The 21,487-nt window shown below is 41.4% G+C and overlaps 1 protein-coding gene across 1 annotated transcript; it reads left to right on the top strand.

The window, feature by feature from the left end:
• Positions 1–2,026: 2,026 nt before the first annotated feature.
• Positions 2,027–6,784, top strand: IL22 (interleukin 22). The gene is made up of 6 exons (XM_047788527.1): positions 2,027–2,049; positions 2,162–2,393; positions 3,314–3,379; positions 3,488–3,634; positions 4,540–4,605; positions 6,426–6,784. Exons 2-6 carry the CDS (start codon positions 2,208–2,210, stop codon positions 6,531–6,533), a joined length of 573 nt encoding a protein of 190 aa, XP_047644483.1. The 5' UTR covers positions 2,027–2,049; positions 2,162–2,207; the 3' UTR covers positions 6,534–6,784.
• Positions 6,785–21,487: the final 14,703 nt, after the last annotated feature.

The raw sequence follows: 21,487 nt of genomic DNA, 5'->3' as shown, positions 1-21,487 counted from the left end.
CATATGTCTCTAGATTTCACAGACAGAGATTTATGCTATATAGACAATCTCTCCTAAAAACAAATACATTTGAGACTCCTTGTATGACTGTTTAGAAATCCACATACAGCCCTGGAGCAGATTTTCACCTTTGTGGGACTGCTCAAGCTCACTAAAACCTAAGATCTTGGTTCCATTAATACTGTCTTATTAATAGTTGTCCGTCAGGGCCACATCTGAATAACAGATATATCACTGCTACCAAAGACTGGTTTGCAATTTTCTGGCATTCTATTTTTGTTTCAGAGCTATTCACTCCTTCTGCAGGAACAACAATGAAGCTGGCAGGTAATACTGGGTCTAACCCCAACATGAGAAATACTGTAAAGGTATTATCTCAATACCTAATATTACCAAATATTACCAAATTATCTCCATGCATGTTCCCAAAGATATTTAGGAAATGATTTAACTTAGATCTATTTATCTGTTCAGTCAACATGCTCTTACTGAGTCCTTTCCATGTGTGCAGCACTGTTCTGAGTGTTGGAGATACAAAGAGAGAGATTCTTTCCTCAAAAGCATATAATTCAATAATGTCAGAACTTATTATCTCATGTGAAAAAAATTATGTTTATAAGATTTCCCAGCCAAACCTATCAAAACCCATTTAATCCACTGTATAGATGAACTCTAATGTTAATGTAACTATATAAAGTTCTGGGCAAAAATGGTCCTATATTATATAATAGAAAATTGGAAAATAAGAGTGTTCTCATCCTGAGCTCATGAACAACCGCAAGCACATGTTTGTAACAGGTCTTGTTTTTATTTATTCTCCCTAACCTTCCCTTTTGCATCTTTCTCCTAAGACCACTTTCCCAAACGCCTCATGTCTTCATGCTGTTCTAACCCTTCATTGTGTCTCCTCACCTAGGCCTGTGTTATCTCACAAAAATGCTCAAGTTTCTACAATTATTCACATCCCTTCTTCAATGCTCCGATTTGAACTCATTGTGAGAAGACAAATGTGATCAAAGGAATTTGCAAAATTCCCATTCCTTCGCTATGCAATAGATCAATGCCCTTGTCCCCTGCTTCCACCCTGTAGGAGGGTTTCTGTCTAGTTTTGAGATGTTATTTAGAACTCAATGTCTTTTTAATAATTTGAAGTCCACATGTAACCACTCAATTGCCAGATTCTCTTCTTTAGACCTCCATATATATAAAATAAAAAATATTATAAGATGTTTAGAAATATCATTTTGAGACCTGTGTTGTTTACAAAGAATGCAGGTGAAATTTCTAAGGGAACTACTATATCTACTATATTCTAACACACTTGCATGTTAAGAAAAATAGCGATCAGATGGTCAGCGTTAATTCTTCCGAACTTAAATTGATATTGATTATCATGTAGTGAAAAAATGAAGGTGTGTTTGCATCTCGTATAGTTGTTGTGGTCACTTAAAGTCACAGAACAGGAGGAAAATGGTGCTGAGATTAGCCAACTCTGCTATTTTTTTTAAAGGTACATCTTCTTCAGGATTCATATTAAAAACAGGAGGCAAACTTATTTTTAAAAATGGAATTATCTCCAAGCTGTCCTTACTGTTTATTTTAAAGCAGAGGATATAGGGCCCTTATTTTTGATCTCCTCTAATGAGATAAGAATCTATGAAGCTGGTAGGAAAACGAGACCATGACCAAAATGCTTACTCACTTACTATAGGAGATCAAACACTATTATACTAAATCTGGAATCTACAAAGACAAAACAATTGTTTTCTTTGAAAATATGTAGGGTTTAGACAATTTCTGGGATTTGTCTGTAAAAGCACCTTCCGCGCCCTAATAGTGACGTTTTAGGGAAACACTAGCGTAACAAGGTGGGAAGGACGCGAGGTGGTGCTTTGTGGGCTCCTACGGTGGTTAGGTAATTCTCAGAAGACAGCACTGGAAATTAGATGATGCTGATGTCATGTTTTTTCACACACACAATTTGGTGTCCTGGGGGCTATAAAAGCAGCAGCTTCTACCTTCTCATCACAAGCAGAATCACCGAAACAGGTAAGTGCTCCAGCAAACTAGGCATGACCTGTTTGTTTGGTGTGGTACTTTCTCGATACTTAATTTTTTTTTCCCTTTGTGTTGTTTCTGTGTCTTGTCCCCTTGATACCAGGTTCTCCTTCCCTCGTCGCCAGTTGCTCAAGTTCGTGTCGTCTGCCATGGCTGCCCTGCGGACATCTGGGAGCCCTTTCCTTCTGGAGACTCTGGCCGCCAGCTGCCTCCTTCTCCTCGCCCTGTGGGCACAGGGAGGAGCGGCTGTGCCCATCACTCATCACTGCAAGCTTGACCAGTCCAACTTCCAGCAGCCCTACATCACCAACCGCACCTTCACGCTTGCTCAGGAGGTACTCAGCTCAGTCTCTCTTTCCTTCACATCGTAGCTACCTGGAACCCAAAGAGTTCTTACCATTTCTTCAGGGCACGTCTAAGATCTTTAAGAAACCAACATTTATCTCTACTGCTAGGCCAGCCATCATGTTCTATGGCTCTTCTGAGACTCTTTGGAGATGGAGCTTTACCAGAAGACCTTCTATTTTGGCCTTTAGGATATGTATATTGAGTTTTACTCGAAAAGGGGTCATTTAGCAGCCCATCTGATTATTCATTTTTCCCTTTACTCTTTGGAGCATTATTTCATTTTCTTTTATTTTTTGAAGAGAAAATTGACATTTGTCCTTTTTTTTTTTTTAAACAAAGTTTAGTTGATTTACACTATTTGTTTCAGGTGTACAATGTAATGACCCACAATTTTTAAAGATTATATTCCAGTTAGAGTGATTATAAAATACTGGTTATATTACCTATGCTATATATTATACCCTTGTATCTTATTTATCTCTTTAATATAAATATAGTTGATTTACAATGTCACATTAGTTTCAGGTGTACCGCACAGCAATTCAGTTATATATATATATGTGTGTGTGTTTATATGTATACACATACGTATATACATAGATTCTTTTTCAGATTCTTTTCCTTTATAGATAATAACAACATATTGAGTAGAATCCCCTGTGCTGTGTAGTAGGTCCTTGTTCATTATCTATTTTACATATAGTATTGTATATCTGTTAATCTCAAACTCCTAATTTATCCCTCCCCTGACCCCTGAGCATTTTTTCCAACTGATGCACACATCTGAATTCTTTCTTTAGTCTTTTTGGTGCTGCTCTGAGGAGAGGAGATAGAGTACAACTTTACTTACAGACATTTCTTCTAATGCGTTGATGCCCAGGAACTTATGTCTTTTCTTCCCTTCCAGGCTAGTTTGGCAGATAACAACACAGACGTTCGTCTCATTGGGAATAATCTGTTCCAGGGAGTCAATGTAAGCCATCACCGTGATGCTATTTGTGCTTATTTGGAGTCGTGGTGGTGATGGGCTGGGTCTTCTGCATGCTGCCTCATGTGACCCCCGCTGTTTCCCTTCCATCAGCAGATGAGAGAGCGCTGCTACCTGGTGAAGCAGGTCCTGAACTTCACCCTTGAAGAAGTGCTGTTCCCCAACTCTGATAGATTCCACCCCTACATGCAGGAGGTGGCGTCCTTCCTGGACAGCCTCAGCAAAAAGCTAAGCCAATGCGTAAGTTCTTCTCCCAGCTTGAGTCCACCCACCCCGAGGGCCTGCCCTCCCTTCCTTCCTCTGTGTAGAGCCCGTTTACTCCCCAACCCTCATTGCCCCTCCTTGTGCAGGCAGCAATAAGTGCCTCAGCAACACCATTCCAGCGAGCATTCAGAATCACAGTTTGCTTTTGCTTTAGTTGAGCCACATTTTTGAGTTTATGATGATGGATATTTGTCCCTGGGGGGAAAAGCAACTCAGGTTATGTGAGATGAGAAAGGCTGTTGAGCACTGTAAGGGAAAAATGCCTTTTGGTGTGAATGGACCCACCAGGTATAAGTTGATGGAGGGAGGGGATGAGAATGAGAGGAAGAGGGAAAGGGGAAGATTTAATTCTTGGTGACGGATGGGCAAAGACGCTGCTCTTTTGATAGGGGAAGTGCCGAAATCAGAGGCATGTGAGCTTGATGCCTCTGAACATTTAAGACTATGAAAAAAGGTTTGAGTGGAGTGAGCAGAGCAAAGCGGGCCTAGTATTTATTGCAGAAGGCCTGCTGTTCACATAAGATGTTTTGTGTATCTTTCTTGTTCTGAGCACACATTTTTTTGATGAGGTGCAGTTATGGTTTTATTCTTGACAGGATTTGCATAAACCACTTTCCACACCCTTCAACCTCTGTAGCATTTCCCAAAGGTGAACCTGTGAACTGGGGTCCCATGTAAGTGAAATGACTGGATTTTGGTGTCCAAGGGAATTCAAGAGCTCAGAAAATCTAGGTCACTGGTGAAATCTAGGTCATTGTGGGCGAAATTGCTAAGAACATTAATTCCAGGTGAATTGGAACATACCTCAGTTAGGGAGGCTGAGGTTCATAAGGCTCCAATCTAACAATGTTAAAACTGTCACTCTGCTTTTCCTTTTGTAGCGTATTAAGGGTGATGACCAGCATATCCAGAGAAATGTGAACAACTTTAAAGACACAGTGAAAAAGGTACTGCTAATTACTCTTAATGCTAAATCACCTGATCTTAGAAGAGACAAGTGTTTTCTTTTCTTTCCTTTCCTTTCTTTTTATCTCCCCACATCATGATTTTGTACTCAATTCCCCTGCCATTGAGTTGATTATTTAGGTGCTTATGTGTGTCGATAGGTCTATTTATTTATAAATCAATTTCTAAAATTTGCCAATCAGAGAATTCTAGAACTGGCCAGGGACTTTGGTCTTCTAATCTCCTTACCTCCACCCCCACTTCCCCCGTGTCAGGGGGACCTGAGGCAGAACAGAACACAGGTCTTCTCTTCGGAATCCCACCCAAGCCAGAAACAATGGACATGACTTTAAGTCTCATTAATTCTTAGGAATATGCAGGGTTTCTACTGATTTATTTAATCTGAGGAAGCATTTGTTCAAAACCAGAAAAGGGCCTGGGGGCAAATTTATGTGAAGTGATTTTTGAAGCCATTCATTTGGTGATTTAAAACATGGAGAAATAGATCTGGAACAAAACAAGCGTGGGACTTGCCTCTAGGATGAATGTCTGCTACTTATATTTAATTATTAAAATATAATACCCAACAGCTATTGATTTTAATTTAAATGCAAGAGTGTACGACTCCTCATTTCTTTTACAAAGTTTCCAATAGAATGAAAATATGAGTAATGAATTCATGATAGGCAAAGGAGAGTCCCAGCTGGAAACTCTCCTTTCTCCCTCTCTCCTTTTCCTGCCTTTCTAGCCTCTCCCTCCCTCGACAATGCTAGGGAGCATCTATCTGGTATAGGTTAGTGTGTATGTCTACAGTGATGACACTGCTGTGCGGCCTATTTTTGGAAAAGAACAGTGGAAGCCTCAGACTAGCAATTGTGACTCATCCAAAAACCAGAGTTATGATGAGCAGCAGCGAAAGTGATGATTTGGCGAGCAGGTGCAATTAAACCTCAGAAACACACGAAGGCCCCCGTTGATGGAATTTTCAGTAACAAGCGTAGTCTCAATTCTCCCCCCCACCTTTCCTCCGTCTTGATTTTTTTTTTTTTTATAAAAAGCATTTCTTCCCGAACATGATTCAATGAACATGTCTTTTTCTTCTTTGGTAACTGAAGGATTTATCATTTTTCGCTGTGAAATCAATTCTCTTGTCATAGAACTCTTAGCTAGATGTGGATGGCTGAATATTAGCCTGCCAGAGCCAAGAAATATTTTGCACTTCTGGGTTGAAAAATCCCTGATACCAGCCCACTTAGTCATCTTTAGAAGAGAGAAGGATGGGAGAGAAAAATCTGATGGTGATCTGTGTGGGAAAACAGAGCTTTTAAAGTTTTTAATCCATTTTGAGATAATTCACTTCCACATTAGGTTGCCACATTGAAGAGTGGTTACATTTTCTTGGGGAGGGTGGGAGTAGTTCACCCTGTAGCTCCAGAAACCATATCAAGAAAGGAATGTTATTCAGAGAAAGCTCAGCATGAGGAAAAACTTCAGTGCTATTGGACTTGGGAGGGCAGTCTTGCAGCGTAGGAATTCCATGTCACTGGAAGTAAAAGCAGAGAGCCAGGCTGCAGCAGAATAATGATAGACCATAGGGCAAGAGGTCTTTGGCAAGTCACATTATCCTCTTGCTAAAAGGGTATTTATTATTATTACCCTGTCTTTCTTTCTTCCTTTTTTTTCTTTCTACTACTCTTTTGCAAAAGTTTTACAAACTTGGTTGCTGTCCCAGCAGCCTAACCAGCTCATCTCCCTCTAATGTGTTCCTCTTTAGAAAGCACGCTATAAATGCTAATATACTTGTGTGTTCTTATTTTCACAGCTTGGAGAGAGTGGAGAGATCAAAGTAATTGGAGAACTGTATTTGCTGTTTATGGCCCTGAAGAATGAATGCACTCTTCCAGGGCACAGCTGGAAAATGGATAACTAACCTTTCCTGCCTGTTAGAAATAACAATAAGATCCCCTGAGGTTTTCTTTTACCAAAAGGAAAATGGGAAGCCAAACTTCACAGTCAAGGTTGGATTCTAAACAAAGCCCTGCTTAGCTTAAAAAAGAATGGTATCACTTGTGTCCAGAAGACCAGAAGGCAGACCTTCCAAGCATAACTAGGTCTATTAATAACATTTTGTTGGTGGTGGTATTTTATACACAGAAATTTATCTTTTAAGCAATCGTCTATTCTCCCACAAAAATGATTATTTCCCATCTCCTTAGGGGAAAAAAAAACCCTAAATAACTTCATGTCCATAATCAATATATTTATTAATTAATTTATTGTTATAAGTACATATTTTATTTATGTCATTTTACTAATACAGATGTATTTATGGAAAATTATATGACATTGTGACTTAAATATATGGATAATATTAATCTTTATGACAATTTTGGAACTATAATATGTTTATTTGAATTCAATAAATGCTTCAATATCCTAAATCTTGTGGCTTTGTGATTTTTTTCCCTTTAATATTACCATCATCATCATGATATAATCATTCCTGTTTTCTAAATGGACCCAGAACTTGTTTAAATGGTTTTATTCCTGACTTGAAGCAAATAAGGTGGCTATTAGTACTCTCTCCATTCTACAGATGAGAAAACTGAACCAGAACCATGTTAAAAAACATTATGTCACTAGAAGTAATTGACCCTTCTTGAACTGGGTCTGATTTCTGGGTGACCTGCTGGATTGCCTGTATAGATTTATTGGGTTGACTCACCATGCGATTCTGAAAGAAAAACAGGTAAGACATTGGAAAGACTCCATCTGTATCAATAGACGTTTGTGGATAAAAGAAAGGAATGATGTTGCTGGGGGAGAAATACAAGTAGCTTCTATTATTGTAGATGAACTGCTTTTCATTCTAGTTTGAGCCTGTTGGAAAGGGCGTCCTCTAGTTTTCCTGTAAGTTAAGAAATAAAGGTGAAGCTGACTGTGCTTGGGGACCTTATCAGTCAGTGGAGTTGAGCCCTGATGGAGAGGTCTTGTGGGTGGAAGATAAGCAAGATGTTATGAAGCGTGCCAAGAGGGGGAAAGCTGACCATCTTCCAAACGTGTACAGTGGTGCAGAGAAGAGAAAGAAGAGGTAGAGATAAAAGTCGTCGTTCTATCTAGAAGAATGGACAAATGACACCAGCACTGAAGCATGTGCAGGTCTTTCCACAGAAGGTGGGTGACAGAGGTCAGGGGACGTCAGAGGTCAGCCGTCTAAAGTGTTTCCTTCTTCAAAAAATCAGGAACCTTGGGTCACTTCTACAGGACTACTCACCAATTATTTGCCAAGTTCCTGCAAGATTAGGTCAAGACTGGTGATGATTAAGATCTAGAGAACAGGAGTTCCCGTCGTGGCTCAGTTCACGTAGCCGACTAGCATCCATGAGAACACGGGTTCAATCGCTGGCTTTGCTCAGTGGGTTATGGATCCGATGTTGCCATGAGCTGTGGTAGAGGTCGCAGATGCGGCTTGGATCTGGTGTTGCTGTGGCTGTGGTGTGGGCCAGTGGATACAGCTCCGATTCCACCCCTGGGCTGGGAACCTCCATAAGCCGCGGGTGCAGCCCTAAAAAGCAAAAAAAAAAAAAAAAAAAAAATCTAGAGAACAAACTAGTGGTTATCAGTAGGAAGAGGGACAATCTAACAGTAGAGGAATTAGAGGTACAAACTATTAAGTGTAAAATAAGCTACAAGGATATATAGTACAAGACGGAGAACATAGTGAATATTTTATAATAACTATAAACAGAGTATAACCTATAAAAATTGTGAATCACTATATTGTACTGCTGTAATATATAATATTGTACAGCAACTATACTTTCATTAAAAAAATAAAAGACTGGTGGTGATTGTGAGCACATGTAAACTACATGTTCACTCGTGCGATAAAGAGGAGTTAATAATTTTGGAATGGGCTCCAAAACCTGAAAGGTACCAAAGCTAAGCTTGAGGGATGATGGCATGAGAGTTATTTCTGGGGTAAGCTGAGATTTAGGGCTCTCTTCTTCCAAAGGGATCTCAGTGTCATGACTTGAGAAAAATGTGGTATTGTACTTGTTTTAGATACGTCTTCCAGAAACTGAGCCATAAATGGAAGAAAACCTTTAAAATTGGATCCGCACGTGCTGCTGCCCTAGGACAAGGAGTCTGAAATAAAAAGATTTAAAGGTTCTGAATGCTCAGGGACATAAAGCATAAGGTCCTCTTCAAGTCTGGAGAGCAGTGCTGGTAAATTTGGCAGCTGTATGAGAGAGTCCAAATTCTTTACAGGGAGTTTTGACAGGATCATTGGCAGGTGCTATAACAATTCTTTTCTTTTCTTTTCTTTCTCTCAAACTTTTTTTTTTTTTTGCATTACTGGCTGGCATGGCCAGCACTGCTCCTGTTCTTGGCATTGGCAGAAAACTTACATGTCTCCTTCAGCAGCAGATGGCAACACACAGTTATTTAAGGAGGCTAATCTGTGAGCTTGCATGGGACACAAGCCCCCTGAGATACTAGCCAGCCTTTAGGACTGACGAGAAGGTCCTAGAAGGTTTTGAGAGTGGGAAAGACTTGGTATGACTCATGTTCCATAAAGATCACACTGGTGGCTGGGTGGAGAGTAGGTTGGGGCGGTGGGGGTGGGGGAATGTGTGAATAGAGGCAAGGCCAATGCAACCATCTGAGGAGAAAGTGGCGATTGTATTGAAGTTGATGGGCGTAGAGCCAGAGAAAACTGGTGTATGACTCTTACTGTGACACTCGCCTTGGTGCCTGGGAAACAAGAGCTACATATGGATCATATTCACTGACAGAAAAAGTGATCCCTTAGCTTTTCTTCTGGTCCTTCTTCCTGTATTATTCACTAGCATGCAGGGCTTCACATAGGAATGAAAGTAGGAGTTCCCTTCATGGCGCAGCGGAAACAAATCAGACTAGGAACCATGAGGTTGCAGGTTCGATTCCTGCCCTCGCTCAGTGGGTTAAGGATAAGGCATTGCCAAGAGCTGTGGTGTAGGTCTCAGATGCAGCTTGGATCTGGCGTGGATGTGGCTGTGACTGTGGCGCAGGCTGGCAGCCATAGCTGCTATTCAACCTCTAGCCTGGGAACTTCCATATGCCAAGAGTGCAGCCCTAAAAAGGAAAAAAAAAAAGGGAAAGAAAGTAAAGACAGGTAAAGACAGGCAGGTGATTATGTCCTGAAAAGAGGTTAAGATTTTAAGACTGGAATGAAGACACTTAAATCAGACGAGGAGAATGCAGTGATACCAAGAGTTGGAAGCTGAGGTGCTATTATTGTCTCCGAGGCAACCACCTCTGCAGTAAATTTATCTTTAAAATCTACTTTCAAGGAAATGTTTACCATTGAAAAAACGGGAAGAAAGCTGGAATGGCTGATCCTAATCACCAAGAAGAAATTGTGTTATTGCTACACCATGAGGGCTAGGCAGGCTGTAACTGGACCAAGGGGAGTTGCTGGATTGTCTTGTCAAGTTGCTCAATAGTCTGGTCAATGAAGAACTGCATCAACCCCAAAGGGACAGGATCATCAAGAACTCCCAAGATTCCTCTGGAGATGGAGGAGCCATTGGCTCTCTGAATATGCAAGGTGTCTCTGCCCCTGATTCACATCTGTAATGAAGCCTCAAATGTTGGCTCCACGGGGGGGCATGAATTGTGTTTTGCTGTTTTTGTTTTTATGACGTCACCCTGCCAGCATAAGGAGGTTCCTGGGCCAGGGGTCGAATCCAAACCACAGCTGCGACCTATGCTGTAGCTGCAGCAATGCCAGATACTTAGCCCACTTCTCTGGGCTGGGGATCAAACCTGCACCACCACAGAGCCCCACAGGATACTTAACTTGCTGTGCCACAGCGGGAACTCCAAAAAAATTTCCATTTTTTCCAGTAGATTTCTCCACAGGAAATGGAGATGTTTAGGTCATCAGGCGGGACTACCTGAAGGACTTAAAGAGCTCTCTTCTGCCTTTTGGTCCAGGAGTGCTCCTGGTCCTTCCTGTGTGAGGCGCTCTCCTTCCTGCTGCTGCCACCCTGGGCGGACAAGTGAGTCAAGTCAGGCAACTCCACCAACTAGAGGATGAGAGAGTAATTACACTTGAATAATTCTGACTCTTGGCCTTGTGTTTTGGGTGCTTCCCTTTTGTGTGGCCCTTCTTCCCACTCTTTCCTTGTTATAGCTGCTAAGGATGTGCGGGGTGACCCTATGTGCCTCTTTGAATCACGTCCCTCCCTTATTTCTATGGGGTTTAGCTGTCTGGCTCATTCTCTGCATTTCATATCTTCCTTCAGTGTGCCTGCATGTTAACCTCAGCACCACCTAGCAACTGACTAGGGATGTCCTTACTTGTAGGCACTATCTCTTTTTGAAACCCTCATGCTGTCAAGTGCTTTTTTGAGTTGTTTCATCTGTGACATTTTCATCTTGCCATCACCGCAGGTGCTATTTTTAGGCACAGTGGCCACCCCGGAACTTTATGAATCTTACATGTCTGCTTGACTCACAGATACCCTTAGACATTTCAATTCAATTTGGTTCAGGAAGCACCTATTCAGCTCATAAGGTCTGCACGATGTTGTGCTAGAGGCTGGGACAATATAAGGTTAGATATGATCTGGATGCTGTCCTCAAAGAGCCCGCAGTCTCATTTGAGGAAGATAAGCACACGACTGCATGGGGCACAAGTGGATCGAAATGTGCTAGGGCAGAGGAACCGACAGAGGACAAGATGATGATCAGCATTGCTGAGCCATCAAAATTGCAACTGAGCTGATCTTTTGAAGGATAAGAAGCATTTCAGCAGGTTCAAATGTCATCTCTTAGAACATTCTCTAACACCATATACAAAAATAAAGTGGAGTTCCCATCATGATGCATCAGAAACGAATCTGACTAGGAAACATGAGGTTGTGTGTTCAATCCCTGGCCTTGCCCAGTGGGTTAAGGATCCAGTGTTGCTGTGAGCTGTGGCGTAGATCAAAGATGCAGCTCAGATACCATGTTGCTGTGGGTGTGGCATAGGCTGGCAGCTGCAGCTCTGATTAGACCCCTAGCCTGGGAGCCTCCATATGCCGTGGGCGTGGCCCTAAAAAGCAAAAGAAAGAAAAAACTTCAAGTGGATTAAAGTCCTAAATAAAAGACCAGGACTTTTATAGTAAAAGTCCAAGAGGAAAGTATAGGAAAACACTCTTTGACATAAATCACAGCAGTATCTTGTTAAATCTGTCTCCTGGAGTAATGGAAATAAAAACAAAAGTAAACAAATGGGATCTAATTAAACTTAAAAACTTTTGCAGGGAGTTCCCATTGTGGTTCATTGTAGTAATGAACCTGACAGGTATCCATGAGGATGTGGGTTCGATCCCTGGCCTCACTCAGTGGGTTAAGGATCTGGTGTTTCTGTGAGCTATGGAGTAGGTCACAGATGCAGCTCGGATCTGGTGTGGCTGTGGCTATGGCATAGGCCAGCAGCTGTAGCTCCCATTTGACTCCTAGCCTGGGAACTTCCTTATGCCACGTTTGTGGACCAAATAAAAAAAAAGTTTTTGCACAGCAAAGGAAACCATAAACAAAACGAAAAGACAACCTATGGGATGGGAGAAAATATTGGCAAATGATACTACCAACAAGGGATTGATTTCCAAAATACCCAAACAGCTCATGCAACTCAAGAGCAAAAAAAACAAACAACTCAATCAAAAAAATGGGCAGAAACCTCAATAGCCATTTCTCCGAAGAAGACATACAGATGGTCAACAGGCACATGAAAATATGCTCAATATCGCTAATTGTTAGAGAAATGCAAATCAAAACAGCAAAGAGGTATCACCTCACATCAGTCAGAATGGCCATCATTAAAAAGTCCACAAATGGAGACATGAAAGGGGACAGAGTGGTCAGGGGAAGGTCAGAGGTCCAGAATGGCTGGAGCACAGGTCACATTGGCAGAAGCAGAGCAGATGACCCAAAGTTGGTAACATTATTTCTATATGACATCCAGTTTCCAGTTTCTGGAAACTCAGCTGTGGATGGGAATGCAATGAACAATAGGATTTGGGCACTTATGCCTTGACCCTTAACCCAAATTGAGGTGATAAGACACATTAATTGCATCAATACTTTGCACTTTAAATTTTTTCTTCTTTTTTGTTAAAGTATAGTTGGCCTACAGTATTATATTAGTTTTAGGTATGCAATATGGTGATTTGATATTTTGATAGATTATACTCCATACAAAGCTATTATATAATATTTCCTATATTCCTTATCCTGTAACTTATCTCTTTTGTACCTAGTAGTTTGTATCTCTTAATCTCCTTTACCTATTTTGACCTTCCTTCCACCCCTCTCCACTCTGGTAACCACCTTTTGTTTTCTGTATCTGTGAGTCTGTTTCTGTTTTATTATAATTGTTCACTTGTTTCATTTTTTAGATTCCACATGTAAGTGATATCATACAGTATTTGTCCCTCTCTGATTTACTTCACTAAGCATTATACCCTCCATGTCCATTCATGTTGTCACAAACATTTCATTCTTTTTTATGGCTGAGAAATATTCCATTGTATATGTGTACTACATATTCTTTATCCATTCATCAATTGATAATAGATTAGATGGCTTCCATTTCTTGGCAATTGCAAATAATAATGTTATCACTATTCGGGTGCATGTATCTTTTCAAATTAGTGTTTTCATTTTCTTCAGATATATACCCAGGAGTGGAATTGCTGTATCATATGGTGGTTCTATTTTTAGTTTTTTAGGGGAATTCTATACTGTTTTCCACAGTGGCTACACCAGTTTACATTCCTACCAAGAGCATACAAAAGTTCCCTTTTCTTGACATTCTCACCAACACTTGCTATATCTTGTCTTTTTGATGACAGTCATTCTGACAGATGATCTCATTGTGGTTTTGGTTTGCATTTCCCTGATGATTAGCGATGTTGAATATCTTTCCATGTGTCTGTTGGCCATCTGCATGTCTTCCTTGGAAAAATGCTTATTCACGTCCTCTGCTCATTTTTAATTGGGCTGCTTGTTTTTTTTATTGAATTGTATGAGTTTTTGTAATATATTTATGATGTTAATCCCTTATCTAATGTATTTGAAATATCTTCTTCCATTCAGTAGTGTGCCTTTTGTTTTGTTGACGGTCTTCTTTGATGTGCAAAAGCTTTTTTAATTAGGTCCCATTTGTTTATTTTTGCATTAAAATTTCCCTATCAACCACAAGTTGTTACACCAGAACCATGGCTTGTAACCATGACCATGGTACTGTTTCATCTTGATAGCCATTTAAAAAAATAGACTTCATCTTCTTAGACGTTTAGGTTTACAGCAAGATTGAGAGGAAGGTAGAGAGATTTCCTATATGCTCTCTACCTTCACATAAGCATAGGCTCCTGCACCATCAACATCCCCCACCAGAGTGGTACACTTGTTACTGTTGGTAAATCTGCATTGCTGTTAGTTGTTTTTTGATGACAGTGAGCTTTTTATTTTTTATTACAATAAAAAGTAAATCTCTGTATCACATCTGTGGGCCGTCTCAAATTCGTTTTGACTCTCTTGTTTCCATCTTCACTGTAGTGATCGTTTCTGGATCCTTCTGACACTCCTGTGGCTTCCTTTCTCTTTTCCCTCATTCTCTCTGTTCTCCAGGAAAGCATCAGCACTCAAGCTTTGCATTAGGCTTTATTTTCTGAGGCACGTGGGCCAAGTCAATTCCTGACCAGAACCTAAGCTTCATGAAGGTAAGGGTTTTGTTTGTTTTCTCACCTCTTGGAATATTTCCTAGAACACAGGAGGGGCTCAATATCCATAAGATCTGCATACATGTATATATTACTCCTATCTTATTGATCAGATCTGCTATGATCAGTAGAATAGTGTGTGTGCATATATATAATTTTGAAGAAATTAATAAATACATTGATTCGGGGCAGAAGCCCTAGAAGACATTAGCACCAAAACAAATTTATGGGAAGAATAAAAGATTTCTTATTAGCTGGTTCCTGCTATCAGAGAACAGCCAGGCCTGCAATACAAAAACACAGATGCTTTTAACTGCAGTAAAGTGACCAGCTGGTGTGTAGGACGTTGTGAGAGAAAGATACAGAACCAAAAGCAGTAGCCAGCATCCCCCAGTGCTGAGCTGCATATGAGGTTCCCATCAAGCCCAGAAGCTCAGCCGATCGGATCCTCCTACACGTCTGGTTTGATTTGAAATGTAGAGGGGAGGCAGGAAAAAATATTGGAGGCATGGGAGGGGATGCCCTTTGTGGGCTCTGTAGATCTCATAGGCAAAACTAGAAGACCTGCTTGTGGCTGTCCAACATAGCTCAGAAGTGAGTCGAGAAGAAAGGAACATCTAAAGAGGGCCTCCCAAAGCAGGGTTTATGATTTTTATGTCAGCACCCAAATTTCTTTCTCCTTCCTCCTTAGAACCCTGACTGCCCTTTGGTCCTCTCTCACCTCACGAGGTGTTCTGGAGGATGATGGGTGTGCAAGCAGTAATCCAACAGTATTTATTGAGCACATACTATGTGCTAGTTGCTGTTTAGAATTGGGGTAGCAGCAATGATTAAGAAGAAGAAGTCCCTGCCCCGATATAGCTTAGATTTTAGCATAGGGAAACAGTTAACAAAATATATAGGTGAAATATATGTTAGATAATGAGAAGAGGTTAGGACAAAATAAAACAGGAAAAAGAGACAGAGGATCTGTCTAGAAAGTTAACGAATATATTATATGATTTACAAGGGCTGCCGTAACAAAGGACTTAAACAACAGACACTTATTTGTCCATAGTTCTGGAGGCTAGAAGTCTGACCTCAGTATGTCAGCAGGGTCACTTTCTTCTGAGGACTCACTCTTTGGTGTGGGGACAGCCACCTTCTCTCTGTGTCTTCACATGGACTCTCCTCTGTGTGTGTCTGTGTCCTAATCTCTTCTTATGAGGACACCAGTCATGTTGACTTAGGGCCTGCCCAGTCACGTAATTAACTTGATTACCTCTTTAAAGACCCAACCTCCAAATACAGCCACATTCTGGGGTGCTGGAGGTTTGGGCTTCAATGTGTAAATTTTGCAGGGACGGCATTCAGCCCTTAAGAGCGATCCTAGGAAAGTCGAGCTGGGAAGGTGGTATTTAAGCAAAGACTTGAAAGAGCTGGCCGTGCAGATATCTGGGGGAAAAGCATTTCAGGTGGAGGGAATAGCCAGTGCAAAGGCTCTGAGGTACAGGCATGTTGGTGAGTATGCAGAACAACAAGGAGGTATTGTGGCCAGAGCAGACACACAGGGGAAGAGCAGGAGGAGAGGAAGCCAAAAGGTAGGGAGAAGATCAAAGTCAGGTAGACCCTTAGGGCATTGAAAGGACTTGACTTTTACTCTGAGGGGAAGTCCTTCAGGGAGTAGCCTGCAAGTTCAGGTTTAAGTGCACTGAGTAGTTTGAGCAGAGTCTATCAGGAACACCAGAGCCACAGGGCTGAAGAGATGGACCAACAATTAATACATTTTGATGGAAAGTATACATCTATTTCTGGGGCTCTTACTACTGTGATTTCTAAACTCTGTCTCAATTCTTGCAGTTATTACTGTGAACCTTCTTTTTGATGCACTCAGAAAATGAGATAGAAAGTCTATTTTTAAGTCATGTGCTTTGATAAAACTTTGGAAGATACAAAGATTACTGTGTCATTGTGTATCTTTCTTCTCCCTTTCCTTGTGCTGGGCTAAGAGTGAGGAGACAAAAGCAGAGGTCTCTTTCTGTCACCCTTTGTGGTTGGTTATTATAGGAAATTTGTGTCTGACTTCTTATTTTTTATTTTGAAATCATTCTTTACAGTATCATATTCTTTGCAGGTTTTATGGATGATGTGAATGGCCAATATGCGTGCTACCAACATGTTGAAAATGAAAATGCTAAGATAACCAAAACCTACAGATCTATGAAGACTGATGCTGCATAATCACTATTGGAATGGATGATAACTTTTGGTGGTTGGTTTATTCTCACACTACCCCTCAGAAGATCTTGGACTCATACATACATCTTGTTTGTTTACTTACTTACTTATTTATTTATTTGTCTTTTTGGCATTTCTTGGCCGCTCTCGCAGCATATGGAGGTTCCCTGGCTAGGGGTCGAACCAGAGCTATAGCTGCCAGCCTACACCAGAGCCATAGCAAAGTGGGATCGAGCCGTGTCTGCGACCTACACCACAGGGATCGAACCTGCAACCTCATGGTTCCTAGTCGGATTCGTTAACTACTGCGCCATGACGGGAACTCCCCATTTTGTTATTTTGTTTGTTTATTAACCCAGAGTCAAAATGGTACAGTGGAAATACCATTGGCTTTGCTGTGTACAGACGTGGGTCAAAGTCCAGGTTTGCTCCTTCCTGTCTTTGTGCCTTCAGGCAAGTCATTGACCTCTCTTTCAATCTCAGCTCTCCTACTTGGAAACTGGAGAAAACAAGCCGTCCTTTACCTCTTACACAAGTGCTGGAAAGACCAAGTAAAGGAAAACCTTTATGAAGAATCACATAAAATTAGTTTGTTTTTTTTTTTTCCTTTTTAGGGCTGCACCCACATCACATGAAGGTTCCCAGGCTAGGGGTCAAATCAGAGCTTTAGCTGTCAGCCTATGCCACAGCCACAGCAATGTGGGATCCAAGTTGTTTCTGCAACCTACCCCATAGCTCATGGCAACACCAGGTCCTTAACCCAGTGAGTGGAGCCAGGGATTGAATCCACATCCTCATGGATATTAGTCAGGTTCTTAATCCACTCAGCCATGATGGGAACTCCAAATTAGATATTTTCATAGTAAATATGCACACAAAAATTTGTTTTTGTTTTACTTTTTTTTAGTTTTTTTTTCTCTTTTTTTTCTTCTTTTTTTTTTTTTTTTTACTTTGTTCCTCTTCTTTAGATCACTGTCTGGTCTCCTATTTTCTATGGGGTCCACCACAGCCTCAGACACACCTGTATCTTGCTCTCAGCATAAAAGGAGGCTGCTTAAGCGGTAGGAAACACACAGGTTTGGAGTCTCACCAACATGGCTGGAATCCTCTACCTCTTTGAGCTGAGTGTCCCTGGGCAAGTGATTCAATTTCCCTGGACCTCAGATTCTTCCTTGGAAAAATGGAGCAATACCAGATGCCTTCAGACTGACTGCACCCTCAAGTAGAATGGGAGGCATTTAGTTATGCCTCACACTTAAAAGGATACAAAAATGTTCTCCTCCCAACAAGCTCCAGTAAGCCTGGGAGATGGTAAGCACTCAATAAGTCTTTGGTGAATGACTGAATGATGAAGGGTGGAAGCATAAAGTCAAGTCACCTGACCCTGGGCCAGAAACATAGGCTGAGACCCTCAGTGAATCCATGCACGTTTCCTTGTCATTCTACATGCATCCAACCTCTCCACCCCACTCCTTTTCCCTGCAGATCTTTTTATAACACCCATCATCCCCTCTCTTACCTGTTCTTATCCCTCCCTCTGATGATGTAAACACGAGACAAATAGTTCTCTTAGGTGGAATTAATTGTTCCATAGAGTAAGACCTACCATTTCTGAAGGGATCAAAACCAAGCTATCGTTGTATTGAACATCTTTATCCATCTATTTCTTATCTATATATTCTGACTCTATCCTGGGAAAAATGTTGGATTTCAGTGGCTTTATTTGTTTATTTAATTGGATGACTGCTTTAAATAGATCTATCTACTTGCATCCGGGTTGATTTTAGGGTTTATGATCCTAAGGAACCATGCCAACCACTGAAGTCATTAACATGCTATTTCAACAAATTTAAGATACTATGTATTGGACGCTGCACCATTACTTGACCACTAAGAAAGGGAAAAAAGTGTTGCTGAATAAACTATAATGCAGTGTTTTCTTCATACTTAGCACTTGGCTGTTACTTTGCAACAAAAAAATACTTGTTTTGGGTCATTCCTCCGAAGATAAAAATTTGCTTCTCTATTTTTTTAAAATTTTTTTTAATTTTTTTAAATGTTCTTTGTCTTTTTAGGGCCGCACCTGCGGCATATGGAGGTTCCCAGGCTAGGGGTCCAATCGGAGCTGTAGCCACCAGCTTCCACTACAGCCACAGCAACGCCAGATCTGAGCCGAGTCTGCAACCCACACCACAGCTCACGGCAACGCCGGATCTTTAACCCACTGAGCAAGGCCAGGGATGGAACCCGCAACCTCATGGTTCCTAGTCAGATTCATTTCCACTGAGCCACAGAGAGAACTCCTTTTTTAATTTTTTTTATTTTTTTGTCTTTTTGCCATTTCTTGGGCCGCTCCCGAGGCATATGGAAGTTCCCAGGCTAGGGGTCTAATCAGAGCTGTAGCTGCCTGCCTATGCCAGAGCCACAGCAACTCGGGATCCGAGCCGCATCTGCAACCTACATCACAGCTCATGGCAACGCCGGATCCTTAACCCACTGATCAAGGGCAGGGATCGAACCCGCAACCTCATGGTTCCTAGTCGGATTTGTTAACCACTGCGCCACAATGGGAACTCCAAAAATTTGCTTCTCTAACATCAGATTTGCAGTCCACTGCTGTTCTGTGCCTTTCTGGGAACACATCACTGTTAGCTTCAATGCCAAATCACAGGGCAATCTTTCCAGAACCATTTGAACAGCATTTACATGCAACACCCAAAGTAACAACCATGCACACAGTTCAACTGAAGTGGCGTCATTAGGGACCACAATAGACTCTGACTCAGTGATGCAATTGTAAGCCTCCATGGATTACAAAGTAGGTTGTGATTTCAGAGACACGAATATGAAAAAAAGCATCTTAGCGTCAACAAAATGGTATAGAAAATCAAAAATTCCCCCTCCTTTTAGGGCCACATCCATGGCATATGGAAGTTCCCAGGCTAGGGGTCAAATTGGAGCTGTGGCTGCCAGCCTATGCCACAGCCACAGCAACGTGGGATCCGAGCCACATTTGTGACCTACGCCACAGCTCACAGCAACGCCGGATCCTTAACCCACTGATCGAGGCCTGGGATCAAACCGGCATCCTCAGGGATACTAGTCAGGTTCCTAACCCACTGAACCACAAGGGAACTCCTCTAAATCCCCTCCCCACACCTACAGAGGAGCAGATGCAAAGTAACACCACCAAGGACAAAGTGAGCTGCGATTCTCTGCAAGAGCTGGTGAGCTCACTTTGCTCATTGGATGTGCTTGGCCATCAGAGAGGGCTGCCAGCATTCTTCTGGGTGGGAGGGGACTTAAATTCCAAGGGAAATTGCTGGCATGCTGGCATTGTGCTTTTGGGCAGATAAAGTGTCGGAACATTCTCTTGTATACTTCCTAGGAGAGGCAACCCTAAAATATCCACTTAATTAGTCCTAGTCTGCCCTCTGGATGTGCGTGTGGGATAAACTGAATTCCTCATGCCCACATACTCTTAAAATGTCAGATCATTGTTCATCCTTCCCTTTTCTCACTTTCTTTAAACATTTCTCAAAGCTTCTCAAGGCCTGTAAAAAAAATTTAGCATGATTCAGAGAATTACACATGCATTTTGCTGTAGTCTGAACATTTGTGTTCCCCCGCCGCCCCCACCCCAGTTCATATGTTGAAACTTAGACCCCAAGGTGATGGCTCGAGGAAGTGGTGTTTTGGGAAGGTGATTATGTCATGAGGTTGAGCCCTCATGAATGGGATTAGTGCCTTTATAAAAGGGGGTCCAGAGAGTTCCGTCACTCCTTCTGCCATGTAAGGACACCCTGAAAGGCTGGTAGTCTGCAAACCCAGAAGAGAACTCTTACTAGAATATGACCAGACCGGACTTGGCCTTCCCAGCCTCTGGAACTGTGAGAAATACATTTCTGTTATTTGAAAGCTACCCAGGCTGGTATTTTGTTATGGTACATCAACAGACTAAGACAAATTTATTATTTGAAAACGAATAATGCAAGAGCGACCGCTTCCAGAGTGTTGTTAGCTGCCACTGTGCTAAGTATTCTATTTATATGACTGTATTTTTTGCTCATGACAACCTTCTGAAGTAGGTATAATTATTTTCTTATTTTAATAATGTCAAAAAAATGAAGCTTAGAGAGGATTAGTAACTTTCCCAAGGCCATACAACTCATGAGAAGTGGATCTGAGTTTCAAAATGAAATATTCTTATAATGAACAGTACTTTTTACACTGTTTTGTAAAAGAAACTTATGAAAGTGAGATAATGAAAATAGAGTCAACTGAACAGAAACTTATCTTCCAAATTGGTGCTCTAAGGACATTATGTATTTATTCTACTGGTTCTTCTGTTATTTGGGACACTCTTGGAACCCCTTTTGGAATTGTCTTCAGGACCTGTGCCCTGAGTATCCTCTTCAAAAGGACCACTCTTCATCCTCTGAGGTCAGACTGGACTGTTTAAAGGACCCTAACAAGGCAGGTCTGCTGGCTAAGGTATAGGATGACAATGATCAATAGGGGAGAGAGAGTTTTCAGTTATAAAAAAGAAACAACCACAGTTTTCTTGAGTCGGCTGTAAACTCACAGTCTTGGGTTGTGATGCTAGTTTATTGACTCTGCCTAGGTTTGTTTGTTTGTTTGTTTATTTTGTCTCCTAGGGCCACACATTTTTGGGATATGTGTGATCTTCCTTGGCTCATGAGGATTTGAGGGCCTTAAGACATTTGTGGAAAGGCAACTATCAGAGGTTAAAAAACAACACTCACACAGAGTTGATCAATATTAGCGATTGGATTTGCACTTAGGTGTGGTTGAGGGCCCCCAAATGAGTTTCTCAAGGCAGTATATGGCCCCCAGTAGTATTCTGTGTGGAGTTTTTATTGCACCCACACCGTGTGTTAATGGG

Source organism: Phacochoerus africanus, chromosome 7, assembly GCF_016906955.1.
Source record: "Phacochoerus africanus isolate WHEZ1 chromosome 7, ROS_Pafr_v1, whole genome shotgun sequence".
Classification (NCBI taxonomy): Eukaryota; Metazoa; Chordata; class Mammalia; order Artiodactyla; family Suidae; genus Phacochoerus; species Phacochoerus africanus.
Note: the sequence above shows the minus strand (reverse complement) of the source record. Positions and strands in the feature narration are given on the sequence as shown.

Bases quoted from the DNA above. Each gene is read 5' to 3' on its own strand.
- IL22 (XM_047788527.1), top strand. From the start codon at position 2,208: ATGGCTGCCCTGCGGACATCTGGGAGCCCTTTCCTTCTGGAGACTCTG. The intron at 2,394-3,313 runs GTACTCAGCTCA...CTTCCCTTCCAG, and splicing joins CCTTCACGCTTGCTCAGGAG to GCTAGTTTGGCAGATAACAA. The intron at 3,380-3,487 runs GTAAGCCATCAC...CCCTTCCATCAG, and splicing joins ATCTGTTCCAGGGAGTCAAT to CAGATGAGAGAGCGCTGCTA.